Below are 20,967 nucleotides of genomic sequence, written 5' to 3' on the forward strand. Positions count from 1 at the left end.
AATTTGTTCATGTCTAGGTCATGTATCCTTTTGGAGCCTAACTTAGTATATGGTGTGAGATGTTGGCATATACCTAATTTCTACCAACCTCCACCCAGTTTTTCTAGAAATTTATGTCAAATAGTAAGTCTTTACTTTAGAATCTGGACCTCAAGACCATTGTTAAGAGCTCTAATAAGGTGGTGGTTTTACTGTGAAATCTTGGTGTTGCATAGACTTCAAATTGGAAAGCCAACTGGTATCAAGCAGCTGAGAGACTGAAAAGCTTGTCTGTTTATAGAGCAGCCACAGAGTAGGGGGAATCCTACAAAGACAATTCACGGCTACCCCCCATTACTCTTAGGGGAGTTAGTTAGACCATCTGATGAGCAGGGGGAAGGACATGACGGACAGTGGGACAAGCAGAGGCTGAGGATTAAAGATCATCTGCCAGATGTTTGGGTGATCCTCAATAGGTTCTGAAGATGATGTTTCTAGTGAAGGTGACACCACGTACTATAACCTGCTAACTCTTCCTGAGCCTGCTGGGGACCTCAGGACTCAGACAATTGCAGGAAGGAGGACTTCCTGCTTGCTGCTTCATCTGCCCGCCGTAGGATAAGAGATGATCCATCATGTTTGAAAATACTGACAGTAGACTTCTCTCTGGGAATGTGGGCTTGCAGGGCTGCCCGTGGACCACCAACTCTGGTCCAAGTGCAGAAAAATCAACGGGCGGCAAAAGAGGACCCCCCTTTCCCTTTGCCCCCCACCATGCTTGTGGCTGCACTGACTTATGATGTCACAGGGGATGTGGTTATGCGTGATGCCAGGCAGCACTGGTGCCCATGCACAAAGTTGCTTATGTTGTCAATATTGTTGAGTGTTTGGGGTTTTAAAAATCTTTCTTATGTTTATTTTGTCTATACTAGTGTTATGCCTGAGATATAAACTATATAGTCTCATTAGCTAGGCATGATTTTTTGCTGTTTATTTGCTAATTGTTCGTGTTCTTTATTGTTATAGGTCTCCTAGCTATGCACTATTCATTATTAATTATGACAGCTGGCATTTATATAATGCCTACTGTGTGCCGGCCTTTGTGCTATGTTCTTGACAAATATTATGTCACTGGATCCTCAAACAACCGCAGGGGGCATTTCACAGATGAGGAAACTGAGGCAGACTGAGGTCAAGTGGCTTGCTCAGGGTCATAAAGTGAAGATACATCCGAGGCTAGATTTGAACCCAGTCTTCCTGACCAGTCCTCTGTGCACTGTGGTACCCTGTAGCTGCATCTTGTGTGATTAGTTATTGTTGTGCTGTTTTATGCTGGTTTGCTTATGGTCTATTGGGCATGAATGTACCATGGCCATGCATGTGTGGGATACATCTCTCGGGTAACTTGGACATCTGGTCACTGCAGTAACCAATCTTTGTATTGTCTGCTGTGCATAACATTAAGAGAGACGTGATGATTGTGATTGTCTGTGGTGGCCTGTGGTGCATATTTGCAAGTGTATCACAATTGATTTTTCAGGGCCTGTAAAATTTTCATCTGGGGGAAAAATGAACAGAAGTTACTCGGGCCAGACTGTTTTGACTGATGAGAGCTCACTATATCCAACCAGGCCTTGATCCTTGACCATCTTCTTGCCATGTTACCTCCATTGGTGCCCTCCCTTCTTCTCTGGCACCAGTCATCAAATCAATACCACCTTTGCTTATGGAAAGGGCATATCAGTCAATGTCTTGAAGCTCCACTTATCATCTGTGTGACTTCCCAGATCAAAACATTCCTTCCTAGCCACCCCTCACCATGTTGTCTCCCCCATTAACATGCAAGTTTCTTGAGGGAAGGAATAATTTTTCTTTTTAACTTTTATCCCTAGGTTACAGTGGCTAGCCATATGGTAAACATTTAATAAATGTTTCTTCCTCCCTCCCTTCCTTTCCATTCCTTCTTTCTTCCTCTCCCTCCCTCCCTTCCTTCCTACTTCCCTTCCTTCTTTCCTTCCTCACTTTCTTTATTCCTTCCTCCTTTCTTTCCTCCACCTTCTCTTTTTCTTTCTTTCTTTCCTTCCTTCCTACTTCCCTCCCTTTCTCCTTTCCCCTTCCTTTCTTCCTTCCCTTCTTCCTCCCCAAGGGTGCCTGGGGGGAACACATCTGTGAGACCCCTGGGGAGACAGGAGCAAGCACGCCTGCCTATGGTCTGCAAACCTCCCAGCTTCCCCTTCTCTGCCCTTCAGCGAAGATCCAGCCTTCTGGCGTCATTCTGTGCCAGTCTTCCTGCCACTGGAGGGGACAGCTGCCCCCAGCTGCTCAACACTTGCCATTTGCGGCATGCTACAGACACCCTTGAGCTGGTGGGGTCCTTGAAGCAAGAAGACAAGCTGTGACAGGTCCTGGAGAATGGTGGTGACTCGGGAGGAATGTGGGAACCGCCAGGTGGGGTCTCCCGCCTCCTCTCTCCTTCCTCTCCCACTTTCCACTGGATAGGAATGAAACCGCTTGACGGGCAGTTTGCATGTAGTGCCACCAGGTGGACAAATTATTTATTGTGCCCCCTTGTTAGAGAATGAATTAATTGGCAACTTCCTTTTTGCACATAGAAATCAGTCTGTGGATGAGGTGTGGGCTGTTATTGGCACTTGTCCTCAAAATTTGCCCTCAAATTTCATCTGGGACACTCACCAAGGCTACACCTAGTTCAAAGCAGTATCTTAGAACATGGAATGTCAGGACTAGGAGGGCCCTTAGAACATGGAGTGTCAGAGATGGGGGGCCCTTAGAACATGGAATGTCAGGGCTGGGGGACCCTTAGAACATGGAATGTCAAGAGTAGGAGGGCCCTTAGAACATGGAATGTCAGAGATGGGGGGCCCTTAGAACATGGAATGTCAGGGCTGGGGGACCCTTAGAACATGGAATGTCAGGACTGGGAGGGATCTTAGAATATGGAATGTCAGGGCTGGGAGGGCCCTTAGAACATGGAATGTCAGGGCTGGGAGGGGCCTTAGAACATGGAATGTCAGAGCTGGGGGACCCTTAGAACATGGAATGTCAGGACTGGGAGGGATCTTAGAATATGGAATGTCAGGGCTCAGGGACCCTTAGAACATGGAATGTCAAGAGTAGGAGGGCCCTTAGAACATGAAATGTCAGAGCTGGGGGGCCCTTAGAACATGGAATGTCAGGACTGGGAGGGATCTTAGAATATGGAATGTCAGGGCTGGGGGACCCTTAGAACGTGGAATGTCAAGAGTAGGAGGGCCCTTAGAACATGGAATGTCAGAGATGGGGGGCCCTTAGAACATGGAATGTCAGGGCTGGGGGACCCTCAGAACATGGAATGTCAGGACTGGGAGGGATCTTAGAATATGGAATGTCAGGGCTGGGAGGGCCCTTAGAACATGGAATGTCAGGACTGGGAGGGATCTTAGAATATGGAATGTCAGGGCTGGGAGGGGCCTTAGAACATGGAATGTCAGAGCTGGAGGGACTTGCTCCCTCCTCAAATCTTCCTGAAGTACTTTATTTGCACTTCTCCTTGGCCCCCATAACTTTCTAGCTTGTCCTAGGCTTAGCCTCCCCCCCAGTAAACTGTCAGCCACTTGAGGGCAGCTGCTGCTCTTTTCTCTTCATGATTCTCTATTCATTTGTTAGCAGACAGCCTGATTGGCTTCTTTTGCTGTTTGTCCTTCGTTCTGGAAGAGGACCATGACATGTAAGTAAATTGGATTTAAGTGAGGCTGGGCCTCACTTAAAAGTCACCAGCCTTACTCTCTCCTCCAGAGCCATCTGGGTCCAGAGGCATAAGGAAGACTGGAGATGCCCCAGATGCAGTGGGAGACCTTGGCCTTTTTAAACTAAGGTCTTTCCCAGCTCTTGGTTTGTCTGAAGTAACGATGTTCAGTGATCAAGGATAGGTAAGAAATGAGGCAAAGCATGGCTTCTTTTACCTAGTCAAAAAAACAAAAACAAACAAAAACAACAAAAAAAACCACAAATCAATCTGGGTGGGGGGGGAGGGGGCGGGGAACAACCCTCGTGGTTTCTGACTAAAAGAGAAATAAATGCTATTTATACTCACTCTGAGCCATCAGAGCCCAAACTGCAACCAAGTGAGGCTTGGCCTGGGACCTATTGTTGGCCAATGAGAGCCAGAGTGATTTGGATTCGAGGCAGGGTTCTTCAAGAAGAAATCTAGCCTGTATACCCCAAGATTATCTTGCAAGGTTTCAGCGATCAAAATATAGATTCCTTTGGGCTGAGCATCCACAGGTAAGGGTATGATACCCTGTGTGGACAGAGGGAGAAAAGGGAGGGAGGGTCTGCTTGGCTGCAGATTGCTGAAAGCAGGACAAGGATCAGCCAGATGCTGGATATTTCTTTGGGGACCTGGGGAGGCTCTAGTGGGGCCCTTTCCAGGCCTCCAGTAAAAAGTTTCAACCTGGTGTGTGGGGTGCAGTCCTCACTGGCCTCTTCAGTGCCATCCAGATATTTCCATCCCCAGCAGTCCCAAATGAAGCCTTTTGTGAGGGTCCCAGACTGCAATGCTGGTGAGTCTCCCCACCACCTCCAAGCAGAATTATACAGATTTTAACATGCAAATTTAGCAAAGTTCTCATTGGCTACTGCTCCAGGCCTATCCCAACCCCAAACATCTATACCTGCTCCGAAGTCCAGGAAGGAACGTTGTCAGCTAAGCATCTGTATTACATTTAGTTCACCCAAGAGTTTGCTAGAGGGGCTTCTCTCTTGATTATTGAGAATAATTTTTGTAGCATAAATAATAATTGCTTTTTAAAAGTGGTTTTAAAAAATTGTCTTTTCTGTCTAGCTAGATAGCACAGTGGATAGAGTGCTAGACCTGGAGTGACGAAGACCCAAGTTTAAATCCAGCATCAGACACTTACTACCTGTGTAATGTGGTTGTTGTGAGGGTTGAACGAGATAACCTATGTAAATCCCTTAGGGCAGTGCCTGCCACATAGTAGGCCCTTAACAAACGCTTGTTCCCTCCTTCCCCCTTTTTCAATGTCTATGTCATACAAGATAACCCATGTAAATCCCTTAGGGCAGTGCCTGCCACATAGTAGGCCCTTAACAAACGCTTGTTCCCTCCTTCTCCCTTTTTCAACGTCTATTTCTGATCCCTGTGTCTTGTTTGATTAATTTGGTTAAGGAAAGATAGTGAGAAATGACCAGGCAATCTAGTCAAAGCTTCCATTTCAGGTTACACGAGGCAGATTCTCTTTTATATGGCTTGCTTGGTTTTTTGTTTTTATTTTCAGTTCCAAATTCTTTCGCTCCCTACCCTCCACATTTTCACACGGTTTGAGAGGCCATTAGCAGGACAAAATGAGGCTGTTTCTGCGCAAAAGAATCTGAGGGGCCAAGGATTGAAGGGAACCCCTAGATTTGGGAAGAAAGAAGGATTGAATTTCCAGCTATTAAACCAATAACCACATTAGTCAATTAGTATATTGGGGAAAGGGGAGTAGGACCCTAGAGAGGAAAACTTCTTGGGTAGGGCTGTGGGCGAGGGGAAGGGTAGGACAGTGGGAATCAGAAGTGCTGCTGCCTGGCCTGGCCTAGCCTGTAGTGGAACCGAACATGAGGTCAGAGCTTGACAGGCCCCTCACTCTACGTAGGAGGAAACAGCCTTGGCCACTGATGCTCTGGTTTATCAAATAAGCCTCGGACCTGCCCATTTCTCCTCCTACTCATTCAGCCCTTTGTGAATGAGCTCCCTCCAGGTGAAAGAGGATTTTTGGAAAAACACAAGACCTTTCATTTTGGGCTTATTTGTTGATACCTAGAACCCAATCTCTCCTTCAGTTTCTCCCCTCCCCCAATAATTTAACAAAAGAAACTTCTTCGGACTTTGAATAGTTCCAGGAACTCCCTCATTTTTCTTCCTTCTGTCTCAGGAGGACAACTTGGGGGGCTTCACACATGCTAATGAACTGACTGAAAAAGATCCTGTTTTCTTTAGTCTGCTGGAAATGGCTGTGCGGGAGGTCTTTGCCACAGCTCAAACATTCTTTTTCTTTTTCCTAAAAATACGTACCTGATCTGATCTCACCCTGAACTCTGGGTCAAGGAGCTCAGGAGGAGAGACAGCCTGTGTGTGGTCTGTGGAACTGTGAGAAGTCTACACGTGTCCATCACCAACTGATAGGGTGAGGCACACGCCTGAGAGGATCAGTCCACTGCAGTGCACCTGTCTGTAACCTATGCTGATTCATCCGTGCACTGGCTAGCAAGGACGCTGAAAATTCTGGCAACACTTCCAACCCTACTCCAAGGCTACCAATGATGGCTTAATTGCTTAAAACCATGCCCTTTTCTCACTTTTTCAACATTCTTGGCCTTTTCATCATTGAGCATGTTTTCCTCTTAGGTACTCCCTCTCTCCTCCCTTGACTTTTGGGGGAACCTTTTTTTTCTCCTGCTTTTCCTTCTACCTGACTCCTCCTCAGTTCTTCTGCTGGATCATTATCCCTTATCCCACTCCTAAATGTGGGTGTATCCTGGGCCCTCTGCTCCCTCTGTGATGTCACCAACTCCTTTAACTTTAACTACACTCTTTATATAGATGACTGAGATGTACAAAACTGGCCCTGACCTTTCTTCCGAGCTCCAGTCCCACAGAACAAGCTGCCTGTTGCACATCTCTAACTGGATGCCTTGTAGGTCCTGAGAAGTAACATCCAAAATTCATCTTCCCTCTCCACCAACCCGAGGCTCTTCTGCCATATTTCACACCCCCAGAGTTCCAGCCACCATGTTTGTGACTCTGGGGTCATTCTTGTTTCTTCCCTCAGCCCCCCTCCTTGGTGCCTTTTCCCTCTTCTTCCTCCCGAGCATTTTGGGACAACACACATGGGAGGCTACATGTGCCTGGCTGGACAGGTGACCAAGCCATCCCCCTGCCCATCAGCATCTCCTCCCAGACCGTGATGGAGATGGTCCAGGAGGCTGAACCTCAGAGCCTTGGGAGTACCTGGCTGTCTCCACGGAGACGCAGTCACAGCTCCTGAAGATTCAGGAGACAATGTCCTGTGCCATGGTGCCTTGGGAAACTGATCTGGTTTGACCAGTGGAGACGACCTTGGGGAAGAAGCCGCATCACCTGCTTCGCCGCTGCCCCCTAACGACGCTGAGCCCTTCCCAAGGGGACTTGCAGCTGAAATCTCCCCAGGTGTGGTCACCCCCATTGGACTGAGGGCGCTCTTTGCTTCCCCGCCCCCCCCCCCCCCCCGCCACGTGCTTAGCCCAGGGTTTGGCAGGGAAGTGCCCAACAAGGGCAGCTGGGAGTGAGGAAGAGCTGAATTCAAATCCAGCCTCAGACACTTGCTAGCTGCGTGACCCTGGGTGTGACCCTCTTTGCCTCAGTTTCCTCTTCTGTCAAAGGAGCTGGAAAAGAGAACGGCAAACGCCTCCAGGGTCTCTACCAAGAAAACCCCAAATGGGGTCGGAAGAGTCGGACAGGGCTGAACAACTTAAAAAAGCACTTATTAAATGCTTCATTCACCCGCCAATTCATTCTTTTTTCCCTTTTCATCCCTCCCTCGCCCCTCCCCTCCTTCTCCCGCCCCCTTCTTCGCTCCCCTCCCCTCCCCTCCCCTGCTCTCTCCTCCCCTTCCCTTCCCCCTCCCCTCTCTTCCACTTCTCCTCTCCCCCTCCTTTTTCCTCCGGGCCCCGCCTTCTTTTGCTCTCCTCCCTCCCCTTTCTTCTCTGCCCCTCCCCTTCCGTACGTAACCCCGCCCCGTTACACATCCCGCCGTCTGATTGGCCGTTTCGTGGGACGCGAGACGCGGGAAAAGCAGCCGGGGCGGGGAGACGGGCAGCGGTGCGCGTCACTTCCGGGACGCTACCCGGCCGGTCCCGCCTCTTCCTGTCCGTCGCTTCCGGCCGCCGCCGTCGTTTCTCCGGGCGACCTTGGCTCTGCTCCTCTGCCCCGCGTCCCGGCCTCTTTCCGGTCCCAGCCCGCGCCCCGACGCCGCCATGTCCGCGCTGGCTCCGCGCCTGCTGAGCGACCTGACGCGCCCCGCCCGCAGCCTCGTGCGTGTCCCACGCGCGGCCCTGCACGCGCGGCCGGCCCGGGAGGAGCTGAGCACGCTGGTGAGGAGACCGCCCCGCTCGGGGCCTCAGTTTCCTTTTCTGTCAGATGAAGGGGGTCCCTTCCCAGGGTCGATCGCCCTCCCTCTCCCGCAGGGAGTCTGCGAGCTGGGGCGGGGGGGAGCTGCAGCCGTGACCCCACCCTCGTGACCTTTCTCGGCCAGTCCTCCGGCCCCTTCCGGGTGTCTGAGGAGCCTGAGGTCCTGGCTCGAGGTGGAGGAGGGGATGGCGGCCTGGGCCGGACACCAGGCTCTGGGGCAGTAGAGGGGTGTGCACGGGGGAGGTGTAGACAGAAGCGGCTCGGAGGCCGCCCGATCTCCATAGACATTGGGGCCTCCTTTGTGCACCTGCAGAATTGGGGGAGGGGGCCCCGATCTCTGGCGGGGTGGCTTTGCCCCGGGGCTCAGAGCTGCGGCTGATTTCTGGGGCCGAAGGTCGGGGCTACCTCCCCGCTCCCCTACACCAGGGCTCCCAGCATCGCAGCGCCTTCCCTCTGTGCCCGTTTGCTGTCTCCCCATTAGACCCGGGCCTCTCTTTGTGTCCCCAGCGCTTAGCGCCGGCCTGGCACATAGTAGGTGCTTTAGACGCATCTGTTGATGGACTAAGTGGGCTTGCTTTGTGGCTGGGGGGGGGGGCGTTCAGAGGAGGCCCCTCCGGGGCAGCCCCGGCCACACTGGCCATCGGGATGTGGGCGGCCCGGGTCCGCTGCCCATTGCAGGAGATGCCCTTGGCCCTCGGTGACGTCACCCCGGGTCCACTTTGTGTCCCTGCAGGAGAAGGCCGTTGGCCTGGCCGCCAGCTTCGTGTGCCTCCTCGTGCCCGGGGGCTGGATCTTATCCCACCTGGAGAACTACAAGAAGAAGGAGTGAAGGAGCGGCTCTCTGGACATTCCCCCGTGACCTCAGGACCTGCCTGCACCCCGGACCACGAGCTCCCCACATTCCGCCCCCAGCAGTCTTCTGATGAGTTAATCATGACCACTCGATTTTTCCCAGGCTTAGTGCTGTCCGCTCTGGCCTGGGCAGATGGGACCTCCTCCGCATGTTAAAATAAAGTCACTCGAAACCTCTCTTCAAAGCCCACCTTGTCTCCTGGGTGTAATGTTTGCCTGTGTGGACTTGAGCCGAGGGTCCACCCCGGCCCACCCTGGGGAAGGGGCTTCTCGGGATAACTTTCCTCCTTTTAGCGAGAGGGCCCCTTTGGAGGCCGCTCCTCTGTGTTCTTTATCCAGTTTGGCACGGCCTCCTCTGTGTGGGCCCTGCTGCCACCCAGCAGAGTCAGAGACCTGGGTTCAGATCCAGCCTCCGACACTTAACTAGCCGAGTGACTGACCCTGGCCAGCGCCTTCACCCGCCTGCCTCAGCACCCTCAGCCCCTCCCTCCCAGGGTGGCTGTGAGGAACTGATGAGGTAATAGACTCCAGTAGGTGCTTAATAAGAGCTCATTCTCCGCCCCCTCTACTCTTGAAACTGTCCTTTTAAAAAATACATTTTTCCCCAGTTACATGCAAAGGCGATTTTTAACAAAATCTAGTCCTTTTGCATAGGCCCCATTCAGTATGTGCTTGTGGACTCCATCATTCCTCTCTCCGACCTCGTCCTCTTAGAACCAGGCCCATTCCAAAGGGCTCCTCCATGGGACCTTCAGGAAGTACTGGTTCAGTGTCTCGTGAGGAGCATCTCCTGAGGCTTACTTTGCTCATTTTCTCCCTCGTTCAGCATTTACTGTCCACCGGGGAGGGCTGAGGGCCAAAGGCCGTGGCCTGTGGCCTCTGTTCTGGCTCTTGGACTGGGCTGGGATGAACCTGTCGTTGACCCAGCCCACCTTTGCTTGAGCTGGTGCTTGGATGCTGGGGGAGCTGTCTACCTCGTCACGCCACAGGCTTGGGGTTTTGTCAGGGCAGAGCAGACAGGAGGGGAAGATAAAAAGAGAAGGGAAGAAAAAGATGGAGGCCAGTGTTGGGAACAACCTTATTTCACTGCTTTCTCCCACTTCAGGAGGGTCCTCTTCTTTTTAGAAATGGTGGTGGTAGCTAAGATTGAGCACCTTGTTTGAATATGTCTGGGCCTTTTCCTGTCATCCTAGTGGTTCTGCCCCATTGCCCTGGGCTTCCTCCAAGAGAAAGCCTTCTCCCTCTGACCCATGGCTAGCTTTCCTTTTTCAAAAATGCCTTCTTTGTGAGCAGGGGGGTGGGCACTCCATGCGGAGCTTTGGGGGGTGGGGGTCTGAGAGCCACAGGGAAATCATCCTGCAGCCTTTACCAGCAGGAGCAAATGCCTGCCCTCTCCTCCCCTGCAGTGGGGCTGAGCCTGCAGATCTGGGCTCTCAGTCAGGAGTTGGGGGAGGATGAGTGGTACCCATTTGAGATGGTGTCACCTTCCTCTTGCAGCTGGTTCACTGCTGCCTGCCCAAGAGATCATTTGGGGGGAGAAGGTCCCAGTGTTGGTCTCATAGCCATGTTCCTGAGGCTGAGCGAGGACGTGCCCAGCAAAGGATGGTCTTAGGGGTTTCCCTGGTAGCTGCCACCCTGCCAATGCCTTGGTCTTCCCATGTTGCCCATTGTAGCCTGCCAGGGGCAGGGGGAGGTCACTTCTCATTGTCATGGAGTGGCAAGGGGGAAGTTGTGTTGCTTCGGGCATCCAGCATTGAGCTCAGGGTGGGCAGCAGCCATGGCCTTCAGAACTCCTGCATCAGACTGCTGGGGATAGAACCTGACAACTGGAGGTGAGTGGGGTGGTTCTGGCCAGAGGAAGGTGTCCTCTGTCCTGTGGGCAGCTGTTGGGGTGCCCTTGGCCCAGTGCATGTGGCGCAGATACGTGGGTGGGTCTAGAAGGGAGAATCGGGGGACTGGTGACGTGGCATTTTCAGGATTTGGATCCCCTCGTCCCAAGGGAAGCTGACTTGGACTGAAATCACAAGGTCACCACCCCCACTTCTCAGCTCTCCCAGGGTAAGTTTGAGGGACGAGGAGCTCCTAACTACTTCCTCATAGGAGCAAATGAAGACACGTTGCCCCTTCACCTTGTGAGAATCCTGGCAAAGCCTGCAGGCTGCCCCTGGCACATGGCTCTTTGAATGAGGAGCAGGGTTGTTTTGCCCCTTACGCCTGCTGGGTGCCCCAGCACTTCAGGCTCAATCAGAAGGCCTTGAAGTGGAGACACTGCTGAGCTTCCTCTGACATCAGAGCTGCCCGGGCTCACTTGGTCCATGGCTGCTGGGCCTGTGGATCATCAGAAGTACTTCCACAGGTCTTGCCCTCCTGCAAATGCCAGCTGCCTGCTCAGTGACCCTGACTGGCAGACTTCAGGGCCTGCCCGGTGGCAACTGAAGCTCCCTGCCACCCTACCCAGCAGCCCCTTCCCCTGTAGGAGCACTGGCTGCCTCCTCCAGCCCACTGCATGTGTGCCATGGGTCTGACCTGGGGAAGAGTCAGGGTGTGTCCCCATCACACTCTCCCCCCAGCCCTACTCCCTGGAGGCTTGGGAGGAAGGCCAGGGGACACAGGCCAGGCCATCCCCTGATAGAACCTGTCAGAACAGAAATGGAAGGGCACCTTCTTGGACAGTTTGGCTGGAGAGAGATGTGCACCTGACCGACATCCTGCTGAATAAAGGCCTTTACTGCCAGTCCTGGGCCACTGCTTTGCGTTCTGCCAGCTAGCCAGAGTTGTTCTGGAGATCTTGCAGCAGCCCGGCTAAAAGGCCCTCAGAGATTCCCAGAAGGGCCTGGCTGGCTTCACAGTCGCTGTTCTGCTGGGGAGGGCTACCCATGCCTCTGGCCTAGGCACTACTGCCAAACTGGGGTCTGGCCTGGAGTTTGTGTGCCAAATGTAGACTGAAAATGGCCAAGCAGAGCATGGGGTACCTGTAAGAATGCAGTCTGTCACAGGCACCCAGAGACCCAGGGGGAGAAGCAGGCTGTGTGACAGCCAGACGGGCCAGTGCCAAAGACGGCCTTGCCTCTCTGCCTGGGCACCGGCAACCCACTGACACTGCCCTAGGGGATGCTCGGTGGATGTTTGGAGGAGGAGGAAGGGGCAGTGGTGCATGTGCCTAGCTGGAGGCAGGGGGAAGCAGGGTCTCAAGCACTGACTCACTTCAAAGGAGGGTCTCCACTGGATTTACAATCCAGATCACCACTTCACTGGCCCTTCAAGTGACCCAGACATCTGTCTGCCCTGAGGCACAGCCAGGCTGAAGCAGGGATCTTCACCCGGACCTGGAGTTTCCACCAATCTGTGAAAATTCCTCAAGTGCAGAAGTTCCTCACGGAGGAGGCCATTAGGCTTTGATTCACAGACATGCCCCCAGCACTGTGTCTGAGACGCTAAGGGGGGACAGGAGATTCCCTCTAACCAGGCTCGGGGGAAGGGGGGGCTTCTGGTGTGGAAAGGACACTGCCCTCAAAGTCAGTCCCAGCTCCAACATTTCTACGTTTGAGACGTCCCAGAATCTTAGTTTCCCATCTGTAAGATGGAAGAGAGGTAGATTATGGCTAAGGTCCCTTTCAGCTATGGAATATGGGAAAAACGCTTTGGGTTTGGGTGGTGGGAAAGGGGAGAGGAATCAGGAGGGCTGAAGCAATAACCACAGGCTTGTCTGGTGGGATGCCTAGTTCTGTGTTCGTCTCTGGCCTTGGGGCCAGGAGCTGTGATGGATATGGCCTCTGGGTTCCTGAGTTCTCCACTTGGATTTTAGAGTCCACAGTCTCATGTCTGAACATGCTACAATGCAAACATGGCAGGAGGTCCAGGGGACCCCAAGGGTTCTGTGCTGCTAAACATTCTGGGCAATGACTTGGACGGAAGCATAGGTGGGATGTCTATAAAAGATTTGTAGATGGTACAAAGCTGGGTGGGACTGCAGGATGGATGATGGAATTCCCAAAAGATACCTGCAGGGCAGGGCCTTGGAAATAAGATCATTTGAAATAGAAGATGAATAAGACTTACCCTTGGGGCCATCAATCAACTGCCCAAATCCAAGCTGATGAAGGAAGGCAAGGCAGACACCGGTGTGAAGGTCTGGAGACTCACTGTGCAAGGCCAGTGGAAGTGGGCAGTGGGCAGTGGCAGCCAGAACCTGGTGGCTGCGTCCAGGGCGAAGGCCATAAGTCGCTGCATGCCCTGCTGTGACCAGCCAGCATCTAGAGGAGTATGCTCAGTCCTGAGAGCCACAGCTTAAGAAGGTGATAGCTGCGCTAGAGAAAGGGGTAACGGGTGGTGGGGACGTTCATTGAGCACAAATGGAAGGAACTGGAGATTGGGAGGCTGGAGAGAAGACTTGGGCAACATGGTGCTTCTGCTCAAGTATTCGAAGAGTTAACAGGTGGAAAAGGGACCAGTCTTGGGTTTGGACCCAGAGGACAGAATCGGAGCACGTGGGGCACGTTGCCAGGAGGTCACTTTAGGCTTGATATTAGGAAAAATCTTCCTAATTGTGAGAGCTGTCCAAAGTGTCACAGGCTGCCTTGGGGGTGGACTGGAGTGGGGTACATGAGGATCCCCCTCACCGGAAGTCCGGATGACTCATCAGAGGCCATGTTATAATGGTGACGCCCTTCAGTTACAAGCTGGACGTCCCTTCTGAGAGTCCTTCATCTCAAGGGCTCCAGTCCTAAATTTTGTTAGGAGACTATGCTGAAATCCTTCCTTGGAGTCTTTACTGGAAAAAGTGGAGTCAGAAGACCTGGGTTCAAATCCTGACTCTGTGACCTGGGGAAAATCAGCCTCTGGGCAGCTCATTTTGCTCATCTGTCCCGAAGCCCAGGCCTCCCATTTTGGTCCTAGGATGCTCTGATAATGAGGCGGCTATCGAGGGAGGCCTGTTGGGGTTCCCACTGCGGTGTCTTTTGCTGAATTCATCTCAACTGAGATTTAAGCGCCTCCTATGCGTGATGCACGGTGTGCTGAGTGTGGATGGCCACTGGACGTGGAGTCAGGCTGGCCCAGGTTCGAATTCTACCTCAGACGCTTCTGGCCCATGACGCTGTGCTCCTAAGCCACTTCCCTTCTCTCCTTGAGGAAGCTGGACTAGCCAGGCGGATGCCTTCTCTGGGCCTCGGTTTCCCCATGTGTACAATGGGTGGGACCAGCTCCTTTCTGGGCGTCTGTGTTCCCAAAGGCACGAAGGCATCTGGGTGGCTGTGTGACCTCTTTCTCAGGTCCTTGGTTTCCCCACGTACATAACAAAGGTGGGGGTGGGGAATGAGCTCTGCCTCAGTGTTCTCATCTGTACAATGATCCTGCTGGCATAGCTCCGTGTGACCCGCCCCCTCTCTGGGCCTCAGTTTCCCCATCTGTATGCCGAGGGGGCTGGGCTGGATGGCCTCCGAGGCCCGTCCCAGCTCCAGCTTGCAGGACCCTGGGCGCTGAGCCCCATCTCCTGAGGCCTTCATCTCTAGCTTCCTGCTGACTGGGCGGCCCAAAAGAGAGGGCGGGGCGGGGCGGGGATTCCGGTTGCTATGGGCGTTGCTATGGAGCGCGGAGTCCGGAGGGGGCGGGCGGATGTTCACTTCCGGGAGGAGAGGCGCTAATAACCCGGAAGTAGTCGTGGGTGCGGCGCTGTTTAAAGATGGCGGCGGAGGAACCTCAGCAGCAGAAGCCGGAGCCGCTGGGAAGCGACTCCGAAGGTAGCGGTGGCGGCGGCGGGGGCGGGGGCCGGGAGCCCCTGGGGAAGGCGGGCGATGCGCGGCCCGGCCGTTACGGAGGGGGCCGGGGCCGGGGGCCATAGAGCTGAGGCGAGGCGCGCGGGCTCCATCGCTTCCCCCCCCCCCCCCCCCGGCCCCGTACTGGGGAAGCAGCCGCCGCCTGAGACCCCCCCCCCTCCCTCAGCCGCGCGGCGGGGGCGGGGGGGAGGGGTGGCAGCGGGAGCGGCGCGCGGGCACGCGAGCACGCCAAGGGGCGAGCGCGCCTGCGCACAGCGAGGCCCAAGTGGGGGTGGGGGGCACCCTGTGCCAGACCGAGGTTGCCGCGGCCTCGCGACCGCCCCTCGCGCGCACCTGCGCCCACGCCCGCGAGCGCGCGCCTCCCCCTCCCTCCCCACGGCCCTGCAGGGCGGGGATGCTGGGCCGGGGGTAGAGGCCCCGCCTCCCTCACGCCCCGCCCCCGGGCCCCTCCTCTGCACACCTGGGCCCCTCCCCCACGCCCCCAAGGCTGAGGCTCCCAGACCCTGATTTCGCCTGGCCCCCAGTTGCCCCCTTCGGTTTCCTCCCCCCCAAATACCCTCCCTTTTCTCCCCCAGGCCCCTTGATTTCATCTGGCTCCTCCTCCCTTGTCTCCCCCCATCCCATGACTTCATCGACCTCTTCTCCATGTGGGTGCAGCTTGCTCGGCTCCCCTGCCCTCTGGATGCCGTGTCCCTGACCCCCGCCTGCATGTGGTCCTCTCCCCAGGCCCCGCGCCTGCATCCTTCTTCCCTCTAGGTTGGCCTGGCCCAGCCTCGGGGTCTCCGGGGCATGTTTTCCCCCCAAATGCTTCCTGGCCTCGCCTGCCTGTTAGGAAGCCCTGCCGGGCCGGCCCTCTGCTTGGGCCCCCCCTCCAGCACTGGGCCTGGCTGGTGGGGGGTGAGATGGGCCGGGAGGATCCTGTGGCTTCCTCTAGCCGAGCTGGTACCTCGATGCTGCCCCTGCCCCATCCCCCAGAGACCGGCGTCGGGAGGGAGTCATGTTACTGCCTGGGAGGGGAAGCCGTCTGGGGTGAAGCGGACAAAGGAAGCCTGGCTGCTGCGGGCGGCCCAGCCTGTTTGCTGGGAAATGCTCCGGCCCTAGCCGCTCCCCGAGGGTCTGCCCGGAGGCTGCTCGGCCCGCTCTCGAGCTCTGGAAAGTTTCCATTCTGCCGTAACCTTGAGCTGTTCTTGGCCGGAGAGGCCGTGGCAGGTACAGCAGGGGCTTCTGTATTTTAAGGAGTTGGAGACTGAGGCCCAGAGGAGAAGCAGGTCAGCAGCAGAGCTGGACCTCCACCCCCGTGATCGGGGCCCAGACCGGTGTCTTTGGGGCCTAACCCACAGTCTCATGGTCTCTGCAGAGGAGGCAGCTACATGCCAGGGCCTTTCATCTGCTTTTTCCTTTTTCCAGGAGTTAACTGTTTGGCCTACGATGAAGCCATCATGGCCCAGCAGGACCGAATTCAGCAAGAGGTGAGGGGAAGAGGGCTGTGCCTGGGGGGGAGCCCAAGGAGCCCCAAGTGCTGGGCTGGGCCTGGTTCCACTGGGGAAGAGTCATCCATCAGTTCCGCTGAACGGGGCCTTAGTGAGGCGGCTGCTTGTCCCCAGTTGTCATCCTGGGAGTTTGGAGGGTCTGGAGTCCTTTGGGCATTTCTGAGAGCTGACCAGCTGCTGACGTGAGTTGGTCTAGGGATTGACTTTTCCAGGAGAATCCTAGACCAAATGAAAGGATGACTAAAGCAGACATATCTGAACCTGAGGCCCCGCTTTCTGTTCTTTGGGGGTGGGCTCATCGGTCTCTGGATCCTTGGTTTGGGGAGCAGCTTCTCCAGCCCAGCCTTCTGAAACTGACTCAGGGATACAGGAGACCCAAGGAGGACAGAGCAAGGCCCAGCGGGAGCCCACAGGCTCCTGTGCTCCTGGTTGGGGATTGGGGTAGACACAGATATTTTCCTGAACCTGTCAAGTTGCTGCTCCTGTCCCTCCCTTCCCTCCTCCTTGCAGATTGCTGTTCAGAATCCACTGGTCTCCGAGCGCCTGGAGCTCTCTGTGCTTTACAAGGAGTACGCGGAAGACGACAACATTTATCAACAGAAGATCAAGGTTGGGGCTCCTCAATGCCCCTTCCCCTGGTAGATGGACGAGGGACCCTTCTGATTCCACCTGAGAGCTGGGGCTTCTGAAAGTGTATGGGGAGAGGCCTTTTGCAGTGCGTAGTGTTGGGGGTTCTATAGGTACTTGTTTGGAATTAGAGACGAGCTGGTTATCGAATCACTTCATAGGTCAGGAATTGGCTTCTGCTCTTCTCTGGTGCATGCAGAAGTCTCCTTTTCAGCCTAGCCCTCTGGGGACTCGGCCCACCTTGTGGATGGTGCGGCCAGGACCCAAGCACGTCATTGCAGGTAGCCCTGGCCTTTGTTCTAGAAAGGCCAGTGTGGTTAGGGAGCCCCATGTTTGAGTTCTGTTAGTAAGGGCAGTTTCTGCCTCCCCTGTCTCCGTCGCCACTCCTTGCTAAGAGAACATCCCACTGCTCCAGGGCTCTGAGTACTACTGATTGCCAAGGAGCCCTCACTCGCCAGCCTCGTTCTCTATCTGGCCCACCTCGAAGCTGTCCACAGGCCCTCCCCGTGCATAGAAGGGAAAGCTTCCCATCTACATCTTGGCCTTCAGTGTCTTCATTATCTCCACAGGACCTACACAAAAAATACTCCTACATCCGAAAGACCAGGCCCGATGGCAACTGCTTCTACCGAGCCTTCGGGTTCTCCCACCTGGAGGCCCTTCTGGAAGACAGCAAGGAGCTGCAGAGGTATCCCCCAAGGGCATCTGCTTGTTCTTCCCTTCCAGGCTGAGCCCTGGGCAGCGAGCTTGGCTGTCATGTCCCTTCTTAGTCTTATCAAGTGCTTTCCCAACACCAGCCTTGGAAAGTCGGCAGTACAAACATTAGCCTCGTTTTGCAGATAAAGAAACTGAGACTCAAATTATGACTAGTCTAGGGCGCCGTAGTCAAAAATGGCAAGGCCGGGGGTCCCAGCCGAGGTCTCTTCCGACTCCGATCCTTGCAGTCCTTCCACTAGCCCCAGCCCTGTCGGGCAGCTGTGGCCAGCTCTTCTCTGCCTCCTTGGTAGCTCCCGTCTGCCCGCCTCTCTCCCCTTCCTCCCTTCAGTGACTTTGGTCTCCTTTCCGGCAGGTTCAAAGCCATCTCTGCCAAGAGCAAAGAGGGCCTGGTATCTCAGGGCTTCACTGAGTTCACAATTGAGGATTTCCACAACACGGTGAGCCGGCCCCTTGCCCCTAGCTCGGGTGGGGAGGCCTGGGGTGGGGGGTGTGGAGACTGACCAGCTGCCCTCCTGCCTCCCTCTGGGCAGTTCATGGACCTGATCGAGCAGGTGGAGAAGCAGACCTCCGTGGCTGAACTGCTGGCCTCCTTCAATGACCAGAGCACCTCCGACTACCTGGTGGTTTACCTGCGGCTGCTCACATCAGGCTACCTGCAGCGTGAAAGCAAATTCTTCGAGCACTTCATTGAGGGGGGACGGACCGTCAAGGAGTTCTGTCAGCAGGTGCGTGCCAGACTCTTTTTCCTCTGTAGCGCCTCTCCCCACTGCCCCCTTAGCTTCCAGGTCACTCCTTGTCCCACCGACCTTTAGCATGCCATTTTTCTTGCCTCATTTTGGTCCTCTGATCTCCTGCATGTGGGTACTCCATCCACTGGTGCCAGTGGCAACTCACCTAGTCATGAGCAGTTCATTTTCTGCTCCCTAACTGGGTAACCCCTTAGCCAGGTAGGTCCAGGGTAGGAGCGGGCAATCTGTCCCCTGGCTTGGGCCAACTTCAGGCCAACAGATGCCTGAGCATGGACCCCCCAGCCTCCTGCTTCCTTGTGTGCCTGGGCAGGAGTGGAGGGGCATCGAGGGGCCTTACGTGCCAGGGTTGGTTCTGCCGGGTCACCTTTCTCCTCTCTTGCTGCACCAGGAGGTGGAGCCCATGTGCAAGGAGAGTGACCACATCCACATCATCGCGCTGGCACAGGCCCTTGACGTCTCCATCCAGGTGGAGTACATGGACCGCGGCGAGGGTGGCACCACCAACCCCCACGTCTTCCCGGAGGGCTCGGAGCCCAAGGTGTATCTACTGTACAGACCCGGACACTACGACATCCTTTACAAATAGGTGGGATGGCGCCCCGGGCCTTGCCCGCCGCCGCCTGCCCCTCCCCCCTCTCCCTGCTAACAGGCGTTAGACGTGTACAGAGGTTTTTGTGGTTGTAAATGGTAATATTTCACTCCCCCTTTCCCCTCCCTGTCACCTATGACCTTGCGTGTTTTATTAAAGGGGATGCTGGTGGAGAGGCCACGTGTGCGTGCCCGTGTATCGCTGCTGTGTGCGCCCTGGCTCTGGCTGCCCACTGCCTGTTTCATGCTTCTCCTGGGCCTGGGGCCCCTTTCTTGTTTGTGGGGCCCTTGTTCCAGGTCTAGCCAAGCCTTGAGGGTTGGGGCAAGTCCAGCTCCCAGCAGCCAAACCCAGGAGGAGATGGCCCATCAGGGTGGGGGCGCTGAGGGGGGCCACCCTGCACATTCTTCCGCTGCCCTCTGGGGGGCTTCTTCCAAGGACCATCGTGCTGGGAGATGATGCACTGCTTTTGTTTCAGTAACTGGATCTCCTCCTGATACCACAGCCCCCTTCCCTTGGGGTCTGCAGGGTCTTTAGCCCTAACTAACTGTGCTTCCACGTGGTGGTCTGCCTGCCCTGGTGCTGACCCAGGTTCGATCCCTGCCAGACACTCGGCCCTGCAGATGGAGGGCCAGGTGATGCCTTTGGCCCTGGCCGGGGAGGCGCCCCCGGCTGCCTCTGCTCTCCCTTTTACTGCTGCTGCTCCTGTCCTGGTGCCTGCCTTGGTCTTGCTTCTTAGAAGGTTGGCTTGTTCTTAGCTCTGCCCCCAGCAGAGGGCACTGCCACTCTGTAGCAGCATGGTGCAACCCCATCCTCTGTGCCCTGGCTGCTGGGGTAGCAGGGCGTGCCCCCCTGGCACTTCTCCCCCCCCCCCCAACCCTCTGCAGCGCCGTCTCCTGGTCCTGACCCGGGGGCTTCACCATCATCCCCAGGCCCTAGGTGGGCACCACACCTCCAAGAGGCTGCCTGGCCATGGAGGGGAGGAGCCCGATGCTCTAGCTGCCTCCAGCCTACCCAGCTCCCCCGAGCTCTTGCCTTTCTCTCCCTCCCCTGCTTTGGCTTGCTGGGCCTCAGCCAGTGTTTTTCTGTTCTCTTCTGAGTTCTCCAATTCTTCCAGCAAGGGGAAGGGCGGGTGGATCTCCCTCTCCCCCACCCCCAGAGCGCCGTCCGAGCCACAGAAAACCACCCCCCTCCCCCAAAGAATGGTTTGTCTGTCTCCTCTTAGACTGTAAGCCCCACGAGGGCAGGGAGCGTGGCTGTGTGTTCTGTGCAACTGTATTGCGCCTCAATAAATGTGAACTAATTGTTGGCAAACAGGCAGCTGCGCCCCCCCTTTCCTGCTGCCTCCCTCAGGGGGAGGGTGAGAGGTAGGGGAGGCTGCCATCCCCTAGCTCTGGCTTCTTCTCTTTGGTCCTGGCAGTGGGGGTAGGGGGTGTGCCTCAAGCCCCCCCCCCCCAACCACCCCCAAGTATACCAGTGAGTGGAGGTGCCCCGGGCTCCAGCCCACCTTGGGGGAGGAGACTGCTGAGCCCCTCCCCGCCACTTTGATGGCCTCGGGCCTTCCTGCGTGACTGACGTTCACCAAGCTCTGGGACTAGGACTGAGCAGAACTCTTTATTGAATAGTATTGTGGGACCCTCGTTCCTGTGGGAGGGCCATGGGAAAAGGGGGTCGTCTCATGTCCTCAGAGCTGGGATTGCAGCCCCATGGGAGGATCTGGGGGAAAACCAAAATATCAGCCAAGTCTGGGGGTCAAAGACCCCCTGGAGCCTCCCCACCCTTGTTCCCCCGAAGCCCCCCAGCCCTGGCCTGGGAGGGGGAGGAGGAGCCAGCAGCTTTGTCTGCCTCTGTTGGGGAGAGGGGAGTGGTTAGCTGGGGCCCGGGTCAGGTAGGACGGTTAGTGCCCATGGACAGCACACCGGGGCCTTTCTTACCAGTCTTGGGGAGTGGGGAGGGACAGCGTCAGGCTGGAAGGCAGAGGAGAGTGAAGGCCACGCACAAGGATTAGCCTCCCGGGATTCTC

At 55.6% G+C, this 20,967-nt stretch overlaps 2 protein-coding genes and 1 long non-coding RNA gene across 3 annotated transcripts; 2 read left to right on the forward strand and 1 right to left on the reverse strand.

Annotated features, from left to right (window-relative positions):
- The first annotated feature begins 5,598 nt into the window (after positions 1-5,598).
- LOC118855210 (cytochrome c oxidase subunit 8A, mitochondrial) lies at positions 5,599-9,191 on the forward strand. Its single transcript, XM_036765295.1, has 3 exons — positions 5,599-5,603; positions 7,803-8,112; positions 8,883-9,191. Exons 1-3 carry the CDS (start codon positions 5,599-5,601, stop codon positions 8,976-8,978), a joined length of 411 nt encoding a protein of 136 aa, XP_036621190.1. The 3' UTR covers positions 8,979-9,191.
- A 5,453-nt stretch (positions 9,192-14,644) lies between these two features.
- OTUB1 (OTU deubiquitinase, ubiquitin aldehyde binding 1) lies at positions 14,645-20,262 on the forward strand. The gene is made up of 7 exons (XM_036765487.1): positions 14,645-14,739; positions 16,183-16,244; positions 16,776-16,874; positions 17,462-17,580; positions 17,962-18,046; positions 18,140-18,334; positions 18,747-20,262. Exons 1-7 carry the CDS (start codon positions 14,682-14,684, stop codon positions 18,942-18,944), a joined length of 816 nt encoding a protein of 271 aa, XP_036621382.1. The 5' UTR covers positions 14,645-14,681; the 3' UTR covers positions 18,945-20,262.
- A 277-nt stretch (positions 20,263-20,539) lies between these two features.
- Positions 20,540-20,959, reverse strand: LOC118855474. Its single transcript, XR_005010744.1, has 2 exons — positions 20,879-20,959; positions 20,540-20,660 (listed from the first exon to the last, which is right to left on the reverse strand). It is a non-coding gene; the product is annotated as an uncharacterized LOC118855474 (long non-coding RNA).
- Positions 20,960-20,967: the final 8 nt, after the last annotated feature.

This window comes from Trichosurus vulpecula, chromosome 6 (assembly GCF_011100635.1).
Source record: "Trichosurus vulpecula isolate mTriVul1 chromosome 6, mTriVul1.pri, whole genome shotgun sequence".
NCBI classification, from domain to species: Eukaryota; Metazoa; Chordata; class Mammalia; order Diprotodontia; family Phalangeridae; genus Trichosurus; species Trichosurus vulpecula.